This window comes from Mugil cephalus, chromosome 21 (genome assembly GCF_022458985.1).
Source record: "Mugil cephalus isolate CIBA_MC_2020 chromosome 21, CIBA_Mcephalus_1.1, whole genome shotgun sequence".
Classification (NCBI taxonomy): Eukaryota; Metazoa; Chordata; class Actinopteri; order Mugiliformes; family Mugilidae; genus Mugil; species Mugil cephalus.
Genome location: NC_061790.1, coordinates 1,846,411 through 1,869,075, shown reverse-complemented (window position 1 = coordinate 1,869,075; position 22,665 = coordinate 1,846,411). Strand labels below are relative to the sequence as shown.

General features: G+C 41.3%; 1 protein-coding gene across 8 annotated transcripts in view; it reads right to left on the bottom strand.

Moving 5' to 3' along the window:
* The window catches only part of myo6a (myosin VIa), a 100,764-nt gene that overhangs the window by 11,021 nt on the left and 67,078 nt on the right, over positions 1 to 22,665 (bottom strand). For 2 of the 8 annotated variants that reach the window (XM_047574533.1, XM_047574534.1), the window contains exons 24-33: positions 21,115 to 21,205; positions 20,146 to 20,296; positions 19,422 to 19,630; positions 16,229 to 16,307; positions 10,597 to 10,754; positions 9,264 to 9,302; positions 7,908 to 7,943; positions 6,496 to 6,534; positions 3,154 to 3,257; positions 217 to 348 (exon numbers count right to left, since the gene is read on the bottom strand). In XM_047574533.1, the coding sequence (XP_047430489.1) occupies positions 217 to 348; positions 3,154 to 3,257; positions 6,496 to 6,534; positions 7,908 to 7,943; positions 9,264 to 9,302; positions 10,597 to 10,754; positions 16,229 to 16,307; positions 19,422 to 19,630; positions 20,146 to 20,296; positions 21,115 to 21,205 (1,038 nt within the window). The remainder of the gene's footprint in view (positions 1 to 216; positions 349 to 3,153; positions 3,258 to 6,495; positions 6,535 to 7,907; positions 7,944 to 9,263; positions 9,303 to 10,596; positions 10,755 to 16,228; positions 16,308 to 19,421; positions 19,631 to 20,145; positions 20,297 to 21,114; positions 21,206 to 22,665) is intronic. The other 6 variants (XM_047574539.1, XM_047574540.1, XM_047574536.1 and 3 more) reach the window with 5 other exon arrangements.

Here is a 22,665-nt window from a genome sequence, read left to right as displayed (position 1 = left end):
GGTTCAAACGTTTGTGTTTATATTGATTTTGTTTCAATCAATGAATGAAATAAAAAAAAATAAAACTAAACTAAAAAAACACTGTACTTCTTTAGTAATGTGTCATAAAGTCATGTGATCTTGAGTAAAAATCACACCACTAATTAGAAAAATGGGTGTGACGTCTACGTTCAACTAAAGACCAACGTCAGATTAAATAAGATTTCGTCGTCGTACCGTAGTCGGTGACATATTTGGGCGCTCGCTGCTCTGTCTCCGTGTTCCTCTTCTTGTTCCTGGACTTCCAGGCGTGATAAACTTTGAGCCGGCGGTGGAACTCCTCCCTGCAGGCGGCCAGCAGCTCGATGTCTGCACACAACAAATAAATACATGAATACATGAAAAGAAGGAAAAAGAAGGTGTGATTACGAACCACTGACACAGTTTCTGTAACGTCTCCAACCTCATCCATGGCTGTTACCATGGAGACGGAATAGAGTGATTAGACATACGTGTTCAAATCTAAACATCGTCATGTCTGCTGGAAAAAGAACAGGAGAAGAAGAAGGAAGCGGTGGAGGAAGAAGGAGGAGGAGGAGATAAAGGCTAGGATGACGGAGAGAAGAAGGAGAAGAAGAGAGGAACAGCAGGACCAGGAGAAGATCAAAAAGAAAAGTAAGAGAAGGACAAGGAGACAGAAGCAGGAGGAGGAGGAGAAGTTGAAGAAGAAAGGAGCAGGTAAAAAGAAGAATGAAGAAGGTAAATAGAGAAGGATGACAGACGTAGAAGGAGAAAAAGCTTTGGTTCATGCTAGTTTTCCTCCATGTTTCTGTCCTTCACATCTTTAGTTACTAGTGGATGATGAAGGTGGCGGTTACCATGGTAACCTGTGCTCCTCGTCCATCGGTCTGAGGTTTTTATTCTGGTATTTGACTTCGCTGAGTTCAGATCCTGCAAAGAATCCGTCAGCTAAAGTTGAAAAACGTTGTTCTTTATTTGCCCCTCGCTGTAGCTCTAATAGACTGTTCACCCTCCGCACACAGTTTCCTTCCAGGATCAATGCGTTCTAAATCTGAATCACTGGACTCTTCATCCTCAGACTGAGAGGATTCTGCTGCAGACTGATTTCTTCTCAGCCTCCTCCCTCCTCGTCTCATCATAATCTGCAGACGTGATCACATCAGTATTCTAGCGGCTGCTCTCAGCGGCCGGTTAGCGGCTAACACGTCCTCACTTCTGGAGGTTTACGAGCTCCTCACACTCAAACTCAACGGTGGACGTCGACCTTCCTTTGTCCTCCACGAGCTCCAGCAGCGTGGACGAAGACAAGGACGAGGACGAGGACGAGGACGAGGACAGGCCTCAGAGTCCTCAGGTTAAACAAAAACCAAAAAAAATGAGGGTGCTGCATGTTCTCTTCTATGAGAGAATCCAGATATCGTAAGGTGAATGGCAGCTAATGACTCAGATAAATTGGAAACTTACCCTTCGTATCCTGGAGACTCAAAACCATCTACATCTAGTCACACTCAACCAGGAGTAAATGTAAGAACTTTATCGTGAAGCCTCCCATGAGAGAAAATAAATATAAATATTTAACATATTTAACATTTTAACCTTTGTCAACGGTTAAAACAGCTACAAATTTTAACTTAAAGGTTCAGTGTGCGGGGATCAGTGACACCTAGTGGTCAACTGGTAAACTACACGTGCCTGAATAACCCTCTGTTTCCTAAACTCTCAAGAACAACCCACAGTTTATACATCTGCGACAAATAAAGAACAATGTTTTTCAGCTTCAACAGGAACAAACAGATTCTGTGCAGGATCTGAATTCAGATTATACTCGTGAGAGATATGTGGTGAAAATAACGCTTCTTTGCAACAAGAAAATCTACGTTCTTAACCTGAACAAAAGAAGTTACGAGTCTTTTCTGAGAGTTTACTGAATATAGAAAACCAGGTCAACGTCAAAAACTCTCTGAATATGCAGCTCTCTAGTAGCTAAACGTTTTGTGCTGTTTAAGCCATCACCTCGGGGGAAGTTGTTGACGGAGTCAACTAGTTGGTAAAACCACTTATGTTCAGGGACATTTCTCTGTGTCTGCTTTGAGTGACAGGTGTGTGTCCTCTCAGGTTGTTAGCAAAGGGCAACATCTGCTGTTAATCTGACTGATTATGTAAAACCAACAAGAGAACAAACATCCTCTCAGTCCTCGTCTCGTTTTCTATTGGTACATTTTAAAATCGTATAAGAGGAAAATGCTGCATGTGACTCCTCCTCGATGGCCTTTTAAATGTCAGTGTAAAGGTTAAGGAGGCTGCAGCGCTCTGATGTGTTACCGCCACGAATGCTCGAATTGTGTTTCTTTGTTTGACAACTCATGAAGCTGGTTTGTGTTGTGGAGCTCGTTCTTTGTTCACACTGAGAGAATCGGTCGTAAAGCGAGTAGACTGGACTCAAATAAAAAAAATGCTGCCCCCCGGAGGAGCTCATCATTCGCTGCTAATCCTCAGGTTCACACAGCTTCAGTAAAAGGTTGTGGACATAACACAACACTGAGACCTGGAACTAAACAGAAACAACACTTTTTCTTCAGAAGTGTCTGTTTGTTCATTAAACAAAGGGAAACATTTGGAGTCGTAATCTAATAGACGTATGTTTTAATCCGATTTATTGAGAAAGAAAACACTGTTTCCCACATCAACATACAACTGTTTTGTATGTTTTGGAAGATTTGTCGTATACTTTTGTGCTGTTGAATGAGCTGCATAAGATTTCTTCTATTTTTTTTGCTCGGTATCTTTGAATCGTTTGAATATATTCTCTATATGTTCTGGTAGGATGGACACAACAATGTGCATGACACTATAAAACAAACTCAAAACATTAGATACAGAGGGGATGAACATGTGACGTCTCCATGGTTACGGCCACTGAGTGGCAGATGAACATGGAGATTAGCAGCATTAGCTTGAATCATAGACTGTAATAGCGTCTAAATTGTAAAACTCATTAAAAAGGTGAAGAGCTGATGTGTGATTGACTGAACCAACAGATCTGAGAAACAGTCAGAGATATATTTTATATCTTTACAGACATCTGCCAAAGAAAACAGAAGTAAATGTATCGCTGCATTAGACCCCGGGGACCAATTAAAGCGCGACACTCACCACATGAGGTATTGATGGCGTCCCGGAGCTCGGCGTACTTCCACTTGCTCAGCTCGTACTTCTTGGCGCCAGCGGCCGCCTTGGAGGCCTGGACCTGAGGACCTCTGAGTGGAGGAAACAGAGGAAGGAGACACAGGAAGTCAACGACACTGAACCACGGCGGAGAGACGGAGGGACGGAGGGACGAGAGGACGGAGGGACGCCGGCGGCAGGAGGAGGTCTGAGGGTTCAGAGTCATTATTCACTTGAGTTCAGATGGAGTTTACTAAAGAGTTTCACTGGATCAGAGAGGAGCCACTAAACCTTTAATCAAACCTAACGTTATTTATTCATGAGTAAAGAATAAATACTTCACAGACCAGATATGATCCATGAGAACATTCTCCTGCATAAAACTTTGGTTTTGATTTCAGCTCCAATGGACCAATACGACCACAGCTCCTGGCCACTTCATTAGGTACACCACTAGATGCATCCTGATCTAAATCCTGATCTAATGTTCAGAAAGGAGGCGATTCAGTGATGAATGAAGACTGATTTAATACTCTGATTCCTCAGAAACAAATCTTCAGAACTTTTATAGAATTCCTGCAACTAAACAACAACTTAAATGTAAAATTGTTGAGTCATCATTAATGAAGACCAGATGTAGATTCATTTTTTTCAATTGTCCCTATGGTACAAGCTTCTGCACCAACACTAAAGCCTTTAAATATCTGCATTAAATTTACTCCTTTAAACCACAGGTCTCCAACAGGGGGTTCGTGGCCCCTGGAGGGTCCGCGGAGGTACTGCAGAAAGTTCGCAAAATATTTAATTGATTAGACATTTTCAGAATGTTTCCACTAAAAGCCAGACAAGAACCAGCCCAGATAGAGACTCTTTATAAATATAAACGTACTGCAAAGCTAAAATTTGCTGGAAAACATGATTATTCAGAAGCATCACGTAGTTTTAAATTTAGATTTCCTGAATTCTGAAAGGATCCTGTGTATTATTTATTTTTGTCCTGTCTTTTTATGTGACATGTTTATGTCTGTTTGTCTGTATCAATAATAAATAATAAAGTAATAATTATAATGATTCACTGTGGAGGATGGTCAAGAACTGTCAAAATAATAGGAACACGTCTCGGTTCAATAGTTCTACTCAATAAAAACACATGAAAACACAAACTAACGCTGAACAGTCTGGATTCAAAGCCGGTATCTAATGAAGTGGCAAAGATTCTTAATGGATCAGATCTGACAAGTAAAACCTTAATAAATCCATTAATCACCAGCTCTACCTGGTTCATAGTTTAGTTCTGGACTTGTGCTTTAATTTATTTGAGGATCAGGAGTAAACCGTGTTATATAACAGCACTAAGTTGTTAACATCAGTGTGTGTGTTTGTGTTTGTGTGTCCAAGCTCTGTCCAGTAAACTCCACCCAGTGAACGATGTGACGCTGGTTCTCTGCAGCTACAGGTTCATTCAGACAGGGAGGTGAAAGGGAGGAGAAGCATTAGAGGAGGCGTTAGAGCAGGAGACAGTCGGGATGTATGGAGGGAGGTTACGCTGCATGCTGCTTCAGTCTCCAGGAGGCCAGGGAGCCTCTGGTGGGACGGCGTTAAATCAGAAACGACTGCTTTGACAGATGCAGCGTTGGAGCTCGTCTCCAGCTGTGGTGGCGCTCGCTTCGCTCCTCACGCCACCGCTGACGAACCTCGTTAACCCGTGACCGGGATTTGGGGCTTTTTTTAGAATGCGGAGAAGTTGGAGGCAGTCCTCTAATCCGATTGGCCCGTTCAGAGTCTCACAGTGACTTGGCGACTTGCCTCCAACTTCCTGTACGTCGGAGGCGTCCTGAGCCAATTAGCCTCAGACCGGCAGCCGACGTCACTCATTCACAGCGGCTCTAACGGGAACCAGTAATCTGATGAGAACGGGAAGTTCACTTTTACCTGCTTAGCTCTCTGAAAGGTCAGAGGTCACCTGGATCCAGAGCCATATGTTAGAGAGAGTCTGGTCAAATCATGGCGCCATGTTTGCTACATCAGAGGTTAGATTCTACAGTTTTAACCCTATGGGTTGAAATAAATGTCTTATTTCCACCATTAACGTTCCTATAAATGTCATTAATATGTAAAAGGTCCTCACTTAAATATCCCAGCGTCTACTTCCTTTAAATATCTTAAATGAGCTGTAAAATGCTTTGTAGCCCAATCACCTCATCAGTCATGGAGCTGTGTTTACCTTCTCCTCAGTCTCTGTGTTCATCCATCACCGTTAAAAGGTTCAAATTACTCAGAATGAAACTAGTCTCACTGTTATTTAGTGTTATCATTATAGCATTAGCATGCTAGCTATATTGTGGTATATTTTAACATTTAATCCAACTTTATTCTCTGTTATTGCCACTTCTCTATGGGTGAATATTGGTTAGATGGATCCAACATGGCGCCCATGAAACATGTTACCAGCTCAGAACCAATCAGCACAGAGGGACAGATCAGACGCTCTGTTCGCTGGTTGGACAGACTCTGACTCTGAGGATTCTCACTTCAAATCTGCATCAGCTGCTTCTGAGTTTACTGGAGGTAACATTCATTTATGCAGATTCTTAAAGGTTTTTTCTCACTTGAACTGAATCAGCGTCAGAAAGGTGTTGATTCACCTGCATGATCATTGTGGAGGACGGAGTTTGTCAGTGATGTTGTTAGAAAAACAATTCGGAATAAACTACAATTCAGTTTTATCTCAAAGACTCAAAGAACAAAACAGAAGCAGGTACTTGTTCCTGCAAAGATCGACGAGGCAGAACGTGAGGACGCATCAGAGGATAAATCAGAGGCGGTGAACATTTATCTACGGAAGCCCTGAAGGGCCACGTCTTCACACACATTACTTCCTCCCTTTCCTTATGATGACAAGTTCATTTCCTCTGTTTTCTCAAGATCTCAAGTTATTTATCATAATCATAAAAACATTAAAGCACAAAACCAACGTCTCCCCGTACATTAGACCTATTACATTATTCCACTACATTTAGGTTCCATCAGTCAGCACGACGGGACCCTCTCAAATTAATTATATCGAGATCTCGAGAAAACAGAGGAAATTAACTCGTATTAAAAAAAAAGAGAGAAATAATAATATGTGAAAGCATGGCCGCTTAGGGCTTCCGTAGTTATCGGCTTCTCTAGAAGGGAATTAACTGTGTGAATCAAAATGCATGGATTCGATCATTAACAATCACAGAATTCAATTTGACTGTTTTTTGTCATAGATTGAAATTGACTGATTTTGCTCAGATTTGCATCGGACGGGCGGACGGACGGAGGTTTTTTTTTTTTACCCACCGAGCCAGAAGTTCAGTCATTTCCTTGGCCATTTCCTCCCTAAAAAAAGCACCCGGTCCAGTTCAACAACAGTTAGTTTGCACTGCGGCTGGATGTGCAGTTTTAAATAATACTGAACAACGTGTTACGTTAGAAGAAAGAAAAAAAATAAGAGTTAAAAAGGGAATAAATGAAAAGGTGATGTGCACATTTGAATCTTTTGAACTGAATGAGGTTTTTGTGTTTTTATGTCAGAATTTGAAGTTGCTAAAGGATCTTAAATATCTACGGCTGCATGAAAATTGTTGGCTCTTCCAAACATTTCCGACTGATCCGCCTTAAAACATTTAACTTCCTGTAGGTTAATGGGAGATCTGAGTCCTAACCTCAGATACATCTGTAGTTTGTTCTGCTTTGATATTCAGCCTGTTTGTGATCTGAGAGTGGGATGAAAAACCAAACAGATATTAAGAGGAGGAGGCTGTGGACGAGTGAAGCGCCTCAATGATCCTCTCAGAGCGTCCTCGACATGACCTCCACTACGTCTGACTCACGACATGAAGCATCTAGAGTGACTCCGTGGGCGAGCTGCTTCGCGGCTACGCTAACAGAGGAGTGTGAAGGAAACCGAGCCGACAACACTGAGAGCTTCACTCAGTGCGTTTACATGCACAAGCTTAATGTAGCTCTGCTCTAAATCAGACTTTCTAAATGCATCCATGTCTCAGTTTACATGCAACGGAGAAAATGTAATAACTGCCGGGAACATGTCCTCCTCCTCCACACTAGGGGGCGATATGTGTCTATTCAGCGGGTTAATACAGACCCCTTTCTGGTTGATCTATTACGTCATATAACTGGAGTCGCTCATTTCAAACAATCAGATGGGGAATAGTTTAGCTTTTTTAAACTCCTAAGTAATGTTTGTGCTACTCCTGGTGCAGATAGATGGCGCTATCCCTCAGGTGGTTCTTCTACCGGCTCTGTTTACCTTCTTCTTCTGTGAACGGGGTCTGAGGCATTTGATTAAGTTTCAATAAAGCAGACATTTAATTTTTTTCTGAATTTGACGTGATGGAGAAAATTTGAAGGTTTTTATTCAGACCTTGAGACTTCTGCGGAACAGCGGCCACTGTGGCCAAAATATGTAACTGCAGGAAAGAGGTTATCTTGTCCCATACAGTTAAAGTCCAACTAAAGTGTAAACATGTCGGGGAAAGACTATTTCCTATCTCATTATCTGAGCATCTTAATCAGATGAGGAGAACTCAGATTTTAGTCGGAGTAACGCGTTTACATGCACTGAAGTTGTCCAGTTAAAGTCGGATTAAGGCAACAATTAGTTTGTTGTTTTTTCCTGATGGAAACCTCTACTCTGAAACTATCCGTGTCCTGACGCAGACGTGTTGGTGTTGGTGTGAGAGGAAACCTACATGGTCAAGCTCTTGAGCTTTGTGGATGCAGGAGCGCTGTAAACAGAGGATTAGAGGATTAGAAGACGGAGCAGCAGTGCACAATATAACAAACCAATCAGAGGAGTGGGAAGGCCATCCTCTAAACCCCACCCCCCCACCCACGGCTCATCGAGGACTGATTCTCCTTCCAGACTCTGATCAGAGGACACGGCTCGAATTTATCAAACTTCTAAAAGATAAACTCCTTCAGCTAAACTTCAACTTGGAAAAATAAAACTATGTGTTTAGGATTTGACTCGTCTCGTATGTTTAGACCAGACCAGCGCGTTTCTGTAGCTGGACATATAAATGCATGTGCTTTGTTTTTGTCTTTTGCTAAAATACAGATTTATTGTGTTATTTTCTTATCGTGTCATTGAAATATTTGGTTTATTTATTTATTTTTTGAGAAATTTGATTAAGTTTCAGTAAAACAAACATTTAAGTTTTTGCAGAATTTGACACGACAGAAAATTTGAAGGTTTTTATTCAGACTTTGAGACTTCTGCTGAACAGCGGCCACTGTGGCCGAAATATGTAACTGCACGACACTGATTATATTTTCTACTACTGTTATTTCTTTGCTTTTATTTTAATATTTTAAAATAAATTTGTATTTTATTATTATTCAACATATAACTTTATATAAAGTTATTATTATTATCAATATCAATATTAAGTAATACATAATAATCTCTTTCTTTCTCTGTAATCTCTGTAAACTTGCTAAACTTTAAATAATATTAGGTAATTGATTGAAATGATCTCTTTATACTATGTTTGATCTTAAGGTCCTTTAAATGTGTGTATCTGTAAATCTAGGTGACAGGAATAAATATTGATGTGCTGGTTAAATGATTTAATGTTCATGCTAACCATTCGCCGCCATTAGCTTCTGGTCACACTGTCCTAAAGTTGTGTTTTATTGATCATTAACTGGAGTTTTACAGCTTCCTCTGACTCTTGGCTCCATTTAAAGGGGAGTGCTTTACTAAATGTGTCTCATTATTGACTGTTAACTCCTAAGTTGAGTCTTAATTGTGCTGCTGAAGTGTAATCCTCAGGTGTTTGATAAATACGAACCCAGATCACGTTTTTTTTGGTGGGTGACAATTAAAAACTCGTGCTTTGGTCATAAATTCTATTAAAAAGTGAGGTCATGAATAAATAAATGGATGAATAAAAGTGACACTGGTGCTGCCTGTTAGTGGAATCAGCGTCTGCTTGTTAGAGCGGAGCTGGAAGATCGTTACAGCATGCAGGGGTTTGTTACGGTCTGAAAGGTCAAAGGGGGGATTGGGAATTAAATCAAGGCTTAAATGTCCGGGTTCTTACGCTGCTCTCTCTGGGGACGATGGAACTGAGGAGCCGTTACTGGGAGGAAGAAACAAAAAGAATAGATAGAAAGTGATTAAACACTGGAGCAAACAGAGATGAAGTTTCCTCCGTTACAGTGAACGGAGCCAAAGACGGAACGTGTCTGGACCCCGAGTCCACAAAACACAGAACCAGAACTTCTTACCAGGGGGAATCATCCGTCATTATGTTTTACTTCACATTCAAGTCAGACATTCAGGGTCAGCTACAAACAGATTAATTCCTTTCATCAAGCTCCACGACGGCTGAAAGAAATCTTCTGAAAACACTTTGCATTATTCAACGACTTCAGTGGCTTTGCTTTGTTGACGCTTCCAAACAATGCAAACTTTAAATCAGTCTAAAAATGTATTCAAATAAAATGCAGCATAAATCTGGGAAACTCAGGATCTGTCACAAAGTAAGAAGTGAGGTTTGAAACTGAAAGAAAATATGATTGTTTCTGATTCAGTTTGTCTCAGAGACACATGTAGAGAACGATTAAATTAATTAAAGTTCTAACTCAAATTTCCACTGTTTAATAAACTGGAATTTATTAAACTAAAGTAGAAAACTGCATGTTTCTAAACTATAGAGTTGCGTGTTTCTGGTCTATAGAGCTGCATGTTTCTAATCTGTAGCACTGCATGTTTCTAATCTGTAGAGCTGCGTGTTTCTAAACTGTAGAGCTGCATGTTTCTAAGCTGTAGAGGTGCCTGTTTCTAAACTATAGAGCTGCATGTTTCTAATCTGTAGAGTTACATGTTTCTAAACTGTAGAGCTGCATGTTTCTAAACTATAGAGCTGCATGTTTCTAATCTGTAGAGCTGTGTGTTTCTAAACTGTAGAGCTGCGTGTTTCTAAACTATAGAGCTGCATGTTTCTAAACTATAGAGCTGCATGTTTCTAATCTATAGAGCTGCATGTTTCTAATCTGTAGAGCTGCATGTTTCTAATCTATAGAGCTACATGTTTCTAATCTATAGAGCTGCTTGTTTCTAAACTATAGAGCTGCATGTTTCTAAGATGTAGAGCTGCATGTTTCTAATCTATAGAGCTACATGTTTCTAATCTATAGAGCTGCTTGTTTCTAATCTATAGAGCTGCATGTTTCTAATCTGAAGAGCTGCATGTTTCTAAACTATAGAGCTGCTTATTTCTAATCTGTAGAGTTGTAGAGGTGCATGTTTCTGCTCTGTAGAGCTGCAAGTGTGTTTCAGACCTGTTTAAGCTTGAAAATGTTAAGACTGTCGCTCTGTCTACAAGACTCTCAACTCTTTAACCCTGTGTTGGTGCTGCCGTGGCTGGTTACCTGCGCAGGCCGTCGTTCAGCGCCTCCTCTGGGATGAGCTCAGACTCGCTCTGGGCGATCCTCATCGCCAGCTCGCGGTCCCTCCTCTCCTGCTCCAGGACGGCCTGTCGAGCTGCCTCCTGCTCCCGCTCAGCCTCCAGCTGCAGCTCCATCTCCGCCTGAACACAAACGCAGACACATGCTTTCATGCCCGGACGCCTCCAGGACCTCTTCTTCTACTCTGAACACCTGGCTCTCTCGCCTCAGCCGACATATGTTCATGTGGCGAAGCGTTGGAGGACTTCGGAGTTTACCATCTGCTGGAACCAAACGTCTGCTAGATCCACCACAGACGGCGAAGCTCTCAGGTTCATTAAATAAAGGTCCAAAAAGTTCTGTGTGGAATATTGTGTTTTCTAGTTTCATGTGTGTTGAGCTGGACAAAATCAAAGACACATGAAAGACGTGAACTAGAAGACGACGATATACCACAATCCTTTGGAACCAATGACAACATGAGCTTTAGTTTGAAGGATGTCATATTATTTTAATCTTCTAAGATGGTATGAATTTATGGATTACGTATCTTCTTATGGATCTTCTCCAACTTCTTCACAGAGTGTCATTTTTCTTCCTCTGTGACAGATACTGTTTGTTTTTGTGCTTCAATCAAATAATGGATCAAAACAACGTGTTTGTTTCAGAGGAATCACTGAAGCTCACAAATGAATGTTGGCACCAAGAATCAGAGATAAGTATACACCTGTGTGCTCATAATAACACGGTGGTGGGCTGCAGCTTTCTGATTGGACTGAAGCAGACACTTTGGATTTGATTACTCTAGAAGGCACTCGACAGGCTGATCAATAATTATTCGATCCAGTAATAACGGGGCTGCAGCCTCGTAATAAAAGACGCGCTGGAGAAAACCTGAGACCAGCGAAGTGGCATGAAGTGGCGGCTCTGGAGGTTTCAGGACGGCTTTTGTAAAGCGTCTCGAGACAATTTGTATTGTTACCGAAAACTAAAAACTGAAATGAAGCTGAACATGAACAAGTACCACAACACCAACCATAAAACAGCCTTTCCCGAGTTTTAACCTTCAAACTGTTGTTGGGCCCAGAAAGACGATTAAAAACAGTCTCGTCTCGTCCCGTCTCTCGTCGCTGTGGTTACTGGAGGAGGAGCGATGGACGTTGAGTGAAGGGTGGAGTGAAGCTCGGATGATTAATACCTCAGCTTTCACCTTTCTTTATGAAAATAAAAAAAAAACACTCCAGTAAGTCCGACGTCTCCTTGACCGACTCAGGACAAACCCGAAGCTTTTTCACTTCATTACAGCAACTTCCTTTGAACATTTTTTCTGCTTTACTTTAATGTTCTCAACTTAAAAGGTCAAACAACTTTAAATAAAACCTCATCTGAGCAGTTTCAGGCAAACCAATTAACATTTTTATGCTTTATTTTTATCTTTTCCGCCGTCTGACATTAGTTTATATATGTGACATTATACCTGGTTACTGATTTAAGGATCTCAGACAAAAACTGCATCTTACACAAAACTATTAACTCTCAGATTAAAGTTTGGATCCAAACAATGTGAAGTTTCATTTTCCACTTTTAAATAATAAAAATCCTGAATGTCACACTGTTTCCCTACGTTACACTTCATTTTTTTTGTTAACAAAGTGATGTGCATAAATACTTATTTGTGTGTTTTTGTTTTTTTTACCACTGATCTTTGCTGAAGATTCTTCTTATTTGCTTGTTTGTTAAAAAATTACCAGAAACTTTTAGTTGCTCTTTAATTGTTGTATAAAAGGTTTTACAAACGTCTGCAACTCACAGATTTGTAACATTGCCTCATTTTCTTGAACAAACAAAGTGTAATATTTTAGTTTGATTGTTTTCTCCGTTTATCTTTGGGACTAAGTGCAAAAATTACACTGAAGACATTTAACCCTCCATCGTTCCTCTGGTGGTTTATGTGACAGAAGCGTCTTCATGAACCAATCAGAGCTCTGGACACTATGAATGTGTTTGAGTAAATGCTGCATGATGCAATACATCATTTTCTTCTGGTTTCATTGATAAAAGTCATTATAAGATTCAACCAACACATTTATTCAGCTGAACCCAACAACTTCTTCTTCTTTTTTAACTGTGTTATATCTTTGATTCCTCCAGAACTAAACCACTCAGAGAGATTCTGACTTTTGTGATAGAAACTTCAGAGTCTTGTCTTTACAAAGAGACAAAGACGATGAATGAGCTCCAACATGTTCATCAACAGGATTCAGTTACTTTGGCTACGTCTTAAACAGGAGTTATTGTTTTTTTTTTGCAAAAAGGCTGAAATGATAAGAGGTTAACTGAAATATTTCCAATAAAAGTAGCTGCTGTTCGTCAGTTTCACACAGTTTTAGTGAGAGTTGTGGACGTTACACAAATATGAGACCTAGAACTAAACACAAACTTATTTTTCTGTAGAAATGTCTGGTTGTTCATGAAATGGAAACCTTTTCATAACGTGTTCTTCTTTGCACCATAAGGAAACATCTGTCATTATTCACAGGTTAATGTGTTTCTGGTCCGGCCCCTCCGGATCAGACTGGACTGAATGTGGCCCCTGAACTAAATGAGTTCGGTCTAAACCAGGAGGTTTTACCACAGAGACCAATGAAGCTCTGAACTCCACCATGTGGTTGGCGTCTGTCCTTCCCTTTAACACTGAGCCCGTCGGCGCTGCAGAGTCATGAATATGCAGAGGTCAGTGAACGTGCGGTGAAGCTCAACGCCTCGGAGCTGGAGGTTGGTTGGTTGGTTGGTTGGTTGGTTGCCCCCCCCCCCCCCCCCGGCCGGGTGCTCCGGGCTCCCGGCCACCAGCTTTGATGTGAACAGCAGCCGCTCGCCGTTAAAACCCTGCACATGCTCCAGGACCCGGAGCGAGCAGCCGCCATGGCAACAGATGTGCAGGAACATAAAACCCAGCGAAGCGTTAAACCTGCTATCTGTCGACCACACGACCGCGAGCGTCCGTAAATCACGTAAACGTCCAGATTCCCTTTACACGAAGACCGAAGAATATGTGGAGGTGACGGGTTAATTTATGCAGCTGCACACGTGAACGTGACTTTAACGTGATCCACACATGTGTTTTAATGATGATAACATTAAAGTGTTGAGGAACGTCAAGGAACCAATTCTATTTAAATTCATTTTAGATATAACTCATATTATTACTGATATTGTGCAATAACTCATGTTTACTTTCTTTCATATTTCTTTATATATTATTGGACTCTGAACTCATCATGTGCATTAATTTCCTGCTGAGCAACACATTGAATGTTATTATAGAGCAACAACCAGGAACACGCGTCCACTTATAGTTCTACATATTTTTATAGATATGTTTACGCTGATGTTTGTATTCTCATTATAATGTCCTACTTATTCTAATGTTCTTGTCGTCTACATTAGTCTTTGTTCTGAACACTGAGACACTTAGAGCAGGAGCTGCTGTAACGAATAAATAAAGAAATTATGTCTTAAAAATGAATCTTTATTTGTTTATTTACAGGCATTTAACATTTTGGATTTTCTCCTTTAAGAGGAACTTTTTAACAAATTCATTTTTATAATATCTTTTACCAGGTGATTTTGTGATGTTTTAGATTAAGCGAATTTTATTTATTTTCATTTTAAAAACTTAAAATAATAATAAAAAAAGATGCATAAATACACATTTGTATATTTTATGTGCCTTTTTACCATTTTCATGTGTTGACTGGGTTCATGTTCTCAACTCTTTGGGGTTACGTGAAAATCCGCTGATGTTTTGATTCACTTTTACGACTCCTAATGAATGGATATTAATAATTTTAATGGTGTGTATATATATTTATATGTAATTTCAAGTCGTTCATCTATTTCCATTGGTCCTTGGGTCCATTTTTTTCTGAGATGAAACATTTTATCATTTCTCCACTCACACAGATCCTCTTCGATCTCCTGATGTTTCTGTCGCAGTCGTTTATCTCTGATGATTAAATGCTGTTTTTTTTCTGTTGTTTTTTTACAGCTCTGTTCAGAGACATGTGAACTAATTGCAGCCTCTTCACGCTGAGCCGATTAACTCTGGATGGCTGATGGAAAGCAGGGGCTCATAAACATCAATATTATCGCATGAATTATATGGATCTAAAACTGATATCGCGCACGTTTTGGCATAAAACCTCTGGAGCCTCTAATGTTGGATGATTTCTTCATCTGCTTCAGGGAAATATCACTTCACTATCGCTCCTGTTGCTAACGTGAAGCTTCTTAACACCGACAGAGTCTCAACACAGTAGCTGATGTAAACTGATAAAACATAACGTTAGAGAGCTCCCAGCATTGAGACCCAACGCAACAGCTAAAGCTAGCTAGCTAACGTGAACTAGCTAGCTAACATTAAGTTAACTAATGTTAGTTAGGCTCTAATATCATTAATATTTGCTCATAGTAGCCATAACTTTGATATACATCTTTGCATGTAGGAGCATTTTGCTAGCTCTGTGCTAGCTAGCTAGCTATCACTGTGGCTTTAGCCCATTCTAGCGTTGCCTTGGAGCAGACGTATGTATTTTGCTTATTTTCTTGACATTTAGCTGGAGTGGAGCTTTTCACACGGACAAACCGCTTCCCCCTTTAGCTTGTTTATATGGTAACGGTTACTATATGTCAGGGCCTGTTGTCCTTAGCGTCTGAGACATACTCAGATATAATCTTCCATCAATTCACAACTCAGACTTAACAAAACGTCCTCAAAACGTTTCATACCTTGATTCTCTGGACAACAGTTTTTACTCGCCGTCTTTCTCCCAGAGTTCAGGTCTTAAAATAAATAAATTCCATCTTCAATCTGGATCATGTCTCCAAGTGAACAACTAGCTGGTCCTGGTTCTGATCCAGCCCACCAGATAAACCATGACCTGGATGACAGAGAACCTTCATGCATGTCTCTTCATACTTGAAACATAATTATTCATGTGCTTCATCTTTTTTCCCTCCTCAATGTATTTCCCCTCCGTTCCTCTTCTTCTTATTATTCTTGTGTTCAGTGCACTTTGCGGAGGCGGAGATGTGAACCAGACTTTGTTCTCATCCTTGAAAGCTTTTGTCTTATAAAACTCAAACGTGTTGTTAGCAGAAGATGTAACAGAGGATAAGACAGATTTTCTCTCCCCGCTGCACTTTTGACACCTGGAATCTTTCCACAACGATTTAAAAGGCGTTAGTCGAATTGTGCGGTACTCATTTTGGATTTAAACTCCTTAAATTTAAGTTCACTGAGACATTAACCCTAACTCCAGACACACTCTTAGATCTTGCTGTTTCCATGTATGAATGAGCATTTCAGTGATATTTTCAAAAACAGTGAAGCTACGAGAAAGATTATAAAGGTATTGTGTGCTCTACTGACCCATCCATCCACCCCGTTATGTCACATCCGGTTAGAATTAGACATTAAGAGGCAGCAGAGCTCAGAGACAAACAGAGGACTAACAGAGGACTAACAGAGGACCAACAGGGGACAAACAGGGGACCAACAGGGGACCAACAGGGGACAAACAGGGGACCAACAGAGGACCTTGGTGAAGACACTCACCTGAATCCTCCTCTCCTCTTCCTCCATCCTCTTCCTCTCCTCCTCTTCTTGCTTCCTCTTCACCTCCATCTCTGCTTTCCTGGGGAAAGGAACAATAGGAGGACATGATGAAGGAGGCAACAGACACAGAGACAGAGACAAAGAGACAGAGAGACACAGAGAGACGGGTATAAAGGAAACGAGACAAACGTAGAATTAAAGGAAGAGGAACAACAGATGGCGCTTGATGCAAAGAGAAAAGTAGAAAAGACGTTTGAGGAAACTGTCAAACACAGTTTCCTTTGATGTGTCACAGTTGAGCTTCAGTTTTAACATTTTAAATGTCAACCTGTTTCCTGTCAGTGCATCATTTCATGGATTATAGTCAGACGACAGGTTAAATGTTTACTTCTTGTTACTGTCACAGCAGATACTGGTAACAAGCCTTCACCATCCGTCCATCCATCCATCCATCCATCCATCCATCCATCCATCCATCCATCCATCCATCCATCCATCCATCCATCCACCCACCCATCCATCAGATCCATCAGATCCATCCATCCACCCACCCACCCATCCATCTATCCATCACAATCCATCCATCACAATCCATCCATCCATCCATCCATCCATCCATCCATCCATCCATCCATCCATCCATCCATCCATCCATCCGTCCGTCCGTCACCATCCATCCATCCATCCATCCATCCATCCATCAGATGCTACAGGTGGTGGAGTCAGTGGTAAATGACTCCAGTCTTTAACTTTATAAACTCCTGTGAACATCCAGGATCACGGCTCCTTTAACCTGTTTATAACCGGCTCCTCCTTCTCTGTCAGTTTCAACGTGAACGGAGCTGGAAGAGTTGAACCAACTACTTCAATGACGTCAATGCAGTCGTCCTGAGTTTTAACAGAGACACTTAAGGCTTTTATACGTCCTGATAGGTGATGTGTGGATTAAAGTCTCTCTGGATGGATGGATGGATGGTGATGAGAGGTGAAAGCTACAACACCAGGTGCTGCAACTCCTCTTCTGACCTTCATCTGATTCTGATTTCATAACCCACCAGAGGAGGAGAATAAACTGAAGGGAAAGTGGGTCATAAAATTTGGGCTGTCGTCTCTAATGTCTTACATCAGAGACTAGTGGTTTGTGACGAACACAATGGCCCCCATCAGTCCTCCTAAAAGACTCACTGGGAGTAGAGGAGGAGGACGGGGGGTGAGGGGGGTTTGTCCTGAACTCCGGAGTGAAGAATACCGACACAATCTGGGCAGGAAATGAAATTTTTTCCGTGGAGTCGTATGCAGCAGGTGATAGATTCAGATCCTCAGCTGTCACTGAGACGAGGAGGCTGAGAATTAACATCCTACACGGACAAAACAAAAGCTACCGGTCCGGTTTGAGTTCTCTTGAGGACGCTTCATTCGGTTCTTCACCTCTAAACTGACTTCTGGTGGGAAGGTAGGTTTTTATTGGGTTCACACTGGTTCACAAACGTTCACCTGAAGACAACACGTCAGTGATTAATAGCTAACACTCTCCCCATGGACGATAAAATGGACTAAAACTGTCTCTCCATAGACGATAAATGATAACACGTCTCCAAAATAGACTGTTTAATATGGACTAAACACGTCTCCTCCATAGACCGTATATAAATATGGACACTGCGTCCCCTCCATAGACCGTATATAAATATGGACACTGCGTCTCCTCCATAGACCGTATATAAATATGGACTAACTCTGTCTCCTCATAGACCGTATATAAATATGGACTAAACACGTCTCCTCCATAGACCGTATATAAATATGGACTAAACAAGTCTCCTCCATAGACTGTATATAAATATGGACTAAACACGTCTCCTACATAGACTGTATATAAATATGGACTAAACACGTCTCTACATAGACCGTAAATAAATATGGACTAAACACGTCTCCACTTCCTCTCATTGGTTAAACTGATGCTATTTTCTCTGATGCTATACATCTTGAACTTTGAAGCCAGTCTGATGGATCCGAGGGCGGAGCCATGATATTGGTGCCCCGCCCACACTTCCTCCAGACTCATGTTTTCGTTGAATTAATACTACTCTCTGCTCTACATCCACCAGTTTCCAGGAAATGTTGGATTATACCAGGAACTTTTTTTTTTAAATAGTTTTTACGACTCTCACGGTCCCAGGGGTTGGCATGGCAACTGGTGTCACATCCTATTTCAATAGCAAACCCAGCTAGAAGAAGAGCGTCCACTACAAACTGTCAGCTATAAAGAGATGGACGACGAGATAATGTCTATGTATGTAAACGCAGCTTTAAATGGAGCTACTTCCACCAGAAACACCAACCTACATATATCACAGACACTTCACACATTGTTTTCATCATTTTGTGTCTTCGGTTCTTTTCCAAATCCTTCATTTAACCTTTCGTGTTTCTAGACAGAATCACAATGAGACCAAAGTTTTTCCTGCCTTAATCAAAAAGCTGCCAGCTGACCCGGGGTGGGACAAATATATTATTATTATATCCTCCCGTAGTTGTCTCATAACTCTTGGCATCTTCACTCCTGTAACGATGAACTCGAAACAAAACCTCACTCTTAGAACCAGCGTCAGCTGAATATGGAGAACGTAAAAAAGACAGAACCTGGCCTCGTAACGTTTTATAGCTCCTATAAAAATAAATCTTTTTTTGTGTCAGCTGTCTCATTATGGACCTTAACGAACCAGCGTGTTGGTCCAAAGCAGCAGCTTCAGTTTCAACCAGTCAGACGTGATCTGAATAAATCTTTTCCTAGAAAAAATATAGAGCATCCGCACATCCAGACACACAACTTAATATCTGTGACGCACTCCCAATAACTTTCATTAAAAAGAGAACATTAGTTAAACAGGAGCAAGAACAGTGGAAACACTCGTAAGTGAGGAAACACCAGAGGACGGATAAAAGCACCAACAGCAAGAAAAAAAAACTACAAACCAGTAGAAATGGAATAAAACATGAGCAGAAAGCGGAAAAAAAAGATGAAAAATGATAAAAATGCTAAAAGGCAAACAAGAGAGAAAGTGTTTTTTTTTTAATTGTGCTAATAACAGAATACAAAATGTGAACTATTAAAACAAATCAAAATTAGATAAATTAGATAAAACTGAAAAGCTACGTCTGGAGTTTGCTTTTGAAACCGTCCACTTACAGCCGCCTGTCCTCCGCCTCCTGTTTGCGGCGCTGCTCCTCCTCCTCCCTCCTCTTCTTCTCCTTCTCCATCTCCTCCTGGATGCGTCGCAGCCTCTCGCGCTCCTCCTCCTCCTTCTTCTTGTTCTGCATGGCGGTCAGCACCTTCTCCGACCGCGTCACCAGGGCCTTGTACTCGTGGTCGATCTCCAGCCGGGTCATGTTGGTGGTCTGCAAAAAAAAAAATAAAAAAAAAACACAATCAGATGGATTAACCTCTGCTCAGCCACGTGTTACATGTTCTTACACAGTGGTGACTTTAATTTAACATATAGTGAAATAATCCCCATATCCACAAAGAAACATCCACATATGAGGACATCTTATTTTTTCCAAAAACCTCTTCCTGTTTAAAGATGATGGTCAGTTTCTATTCTTCTTAGCTCCTACTGATCCCAAATACCTTGGAGAAATTAAAAATGCATAGCAAACAAAAGCTGGAGTCTCCGGAGGATACTCATGAGCATCTGTTGTCACGGAGACCATTCTCAGACTCGTCTCCAGGAGAAACAACCAAGAACCTGAGGTCAGAACTTTTACTGATCCCAGAGATAAACCCAGACCAAAGCTCATCGTCGAATATTTTAAAAATAAAACCACGTCCATCACTTCCTGAGAGGAGGCATCGCTCCTGCTTCTATTTCTGTAACTAAACAGATGATGATGAAGATGAAGATGATAAATACCTTGATCTTGAGCACCAGGGCGTTGATGGAAGCCTCCAGATCCTGGACCTGTTTGCTCATCTCCTTCTTTCCCTCCTTCAGCCCGGCCACCACCTCCGTGAATTTGGCCATTCTCTTCTTCAGGTGACTCACCTTCACCAGCCCATCGATACTGAAACCACCAGACAGAGGAGGTCACCAGGGGAGGAGGAGGAGGAGGAGGAGGAGAGAGGAAGGGGAGAGGAAGGGGAGAGGAAGAGGAAAGAGGAGGAAGAGGAGAGGAGGACGATATTGGTTCAAACTCTTGTAGTTTCTTTCTTTGTCCCTGAGAATCATTTCATTTTAAAAGCTGTGTTTGTTTCTCATCGTCTCGTCTTCATTGAACATTTCCTGCTCTTGTTCAAACTTGAAACGACACCACCAAGGAAATAAAACATAAATTAACTTCTTCTTCTACTTCTTCTGTTTAATCAATGAGGCAAAACTAGAGATGTACCTGACAAGAAGAGGCAAAGCACAAGGGAAGACACATTTGGACACTGAGATCACGTGGAAATACAACGTTAGAGCCAGAATAAAACTCCACAAGGCCACAGCTGTTTTCTGCAGCTGTGGGGACAGGACCATGTCTTACGCCAAGGGACGGATGAGTGCTACAGATAGAGGGACGTCTGGTCATCTGAGGATGAATAGTCTTTGTTTTTAATTTTTGTAAATAAAATAAATAAAATCTTCTGTTTATTTCCTCTTCTTCTTCTTGGTTTCTTCTCCTCCTCCTCCCTCTCAGCGGGGTTACTGATGTTTATCGTCACAATGTCAGAGGTGATAACAAGCGGAGATGCAGCTGTCGCCAGGGAGACCGTCTCCACGGCGACGCGGGGCAGTTGATGACGGTGAAGAAGAGGTATAGGAGGAGAAGTAATGAACGAGAGAAGCTGGGATGAGAGGGAGGACAGAGAAGAAAAGAAAAGAAATAAAGAGAGGACCCACCGAGGTTTGTGCTTCTTCCTGCAGAGCCACATCCGAACCGTCTTCTGCATCATGACACAGGCGGTGGTTCGATACAAGATCTTGTTCTTCACTGTCAACGACACAAGAAGAAGAAGAAGAAGAAGAAGACGACAGTTAATCTCCTGAAAGCTACAAGAAGGACGAGGTCAATAAAACCGGACCAGAGTCTGACTTCAGACTTTAAGATGAATGAGAGGAATTAAAACAGTCAACTGTTACCATGGAGACGGAGTCAAATGATGTAATCAGATATATATCAATCAGAGCAGAGGAACGTCACGTCTACTGGAAACAGAACAGAAGAAGAAGGAGGAGGAGGAGGAGGAAGGTGATGATCAGCTGATGACAAGAAGGAGGAGAAGATGAAGAAGAAAAATGAGGAAGAGGAGAAGAGGATCAGAAGAAGATGATGTGGAGGAGGAGAGGATGAAGATTAAAAAGAAAAAGGAGGAGGAGGAGAAGAACAAAAAGACAGTGACGAGAAGGGGGAGGAGAAGAAGACATTGATGAAAAGAAGGAGGAAGACGAGGACAAAAGCTGTGGAGAAGGAAAGAGGAGAATATGTAGAAGACGTTCTCACTGACTCTCACTGAAACTCCTCAACCTGATGAAGATTACCAACTGTTACCACGGTTACCACCATCAGTCTGAGGTTTTTATCTGATTCGTAGAAGAAGAAGAACCAGAGTCCATCTCTGGCTTCATAAACTTTGTCTCAGTTCAGCCACTTCTGTTATTTCCTAAACTCTGTTAGTTGTGATTTAATTCCACGTCTTTGAGAATAAGACGTTTGACAATTAGAAAATGAAAGAAAAGAAAGAGAGGCAGCGTCGGGGAGATGACGTGTGAAAGATAAATAGAGACAGAGATCGATGGCGTCTCCACTCGCTGCCACATTCATTTCATCTCGTTACGTCCTCAGAATAATATGAAACCTCTGCACCAGGGAGGAGACGACGCTGGGTAACATCATCCACCTCACGGGCTGGATAAACACATTTAGGCTTAATGGGAAACGATGATACGCTCTGGTAACGCGCTCCATCCTGGTCGGCTTCAATGAACAGGAAGAAAAATAAAAAGTAATGAAACGAGAGAGACGCTACGAGAGAGAGAGACGCAAGAGAGACGTCTCAAGTTTGGTTTTTAGACTTTAACTTAAAAAAATAACAAGAATTCAAGAGTTTTCCATTTAAAAAGCAAAATCAAAAGATGCTTAACAAGTAAATTTATCTTTGGTCCTTTAAAGGATGAAAAAAGAAAACGTGACAAGAACTAAAAAGGAGAAAACTGGTTCCTGAAGAAGACGATAATGACGATGAAGAAGGTGTTTCCATCAGTCAATGATTTAAATCTTTTCTCGTTTCTGGTCTAAACGGAGCTCGGACGTGACACTGAACAAGGTTCAGGTGTAAGTTTAGACTTTCTGACACAAGGAAGTGATACAGACCCAGAATACTTCATGTTTCACTGGAGGAAAATACAGTAAATCTTATCTAATATTAGCTGGGAAGCTAAGAAGCTAGGAAG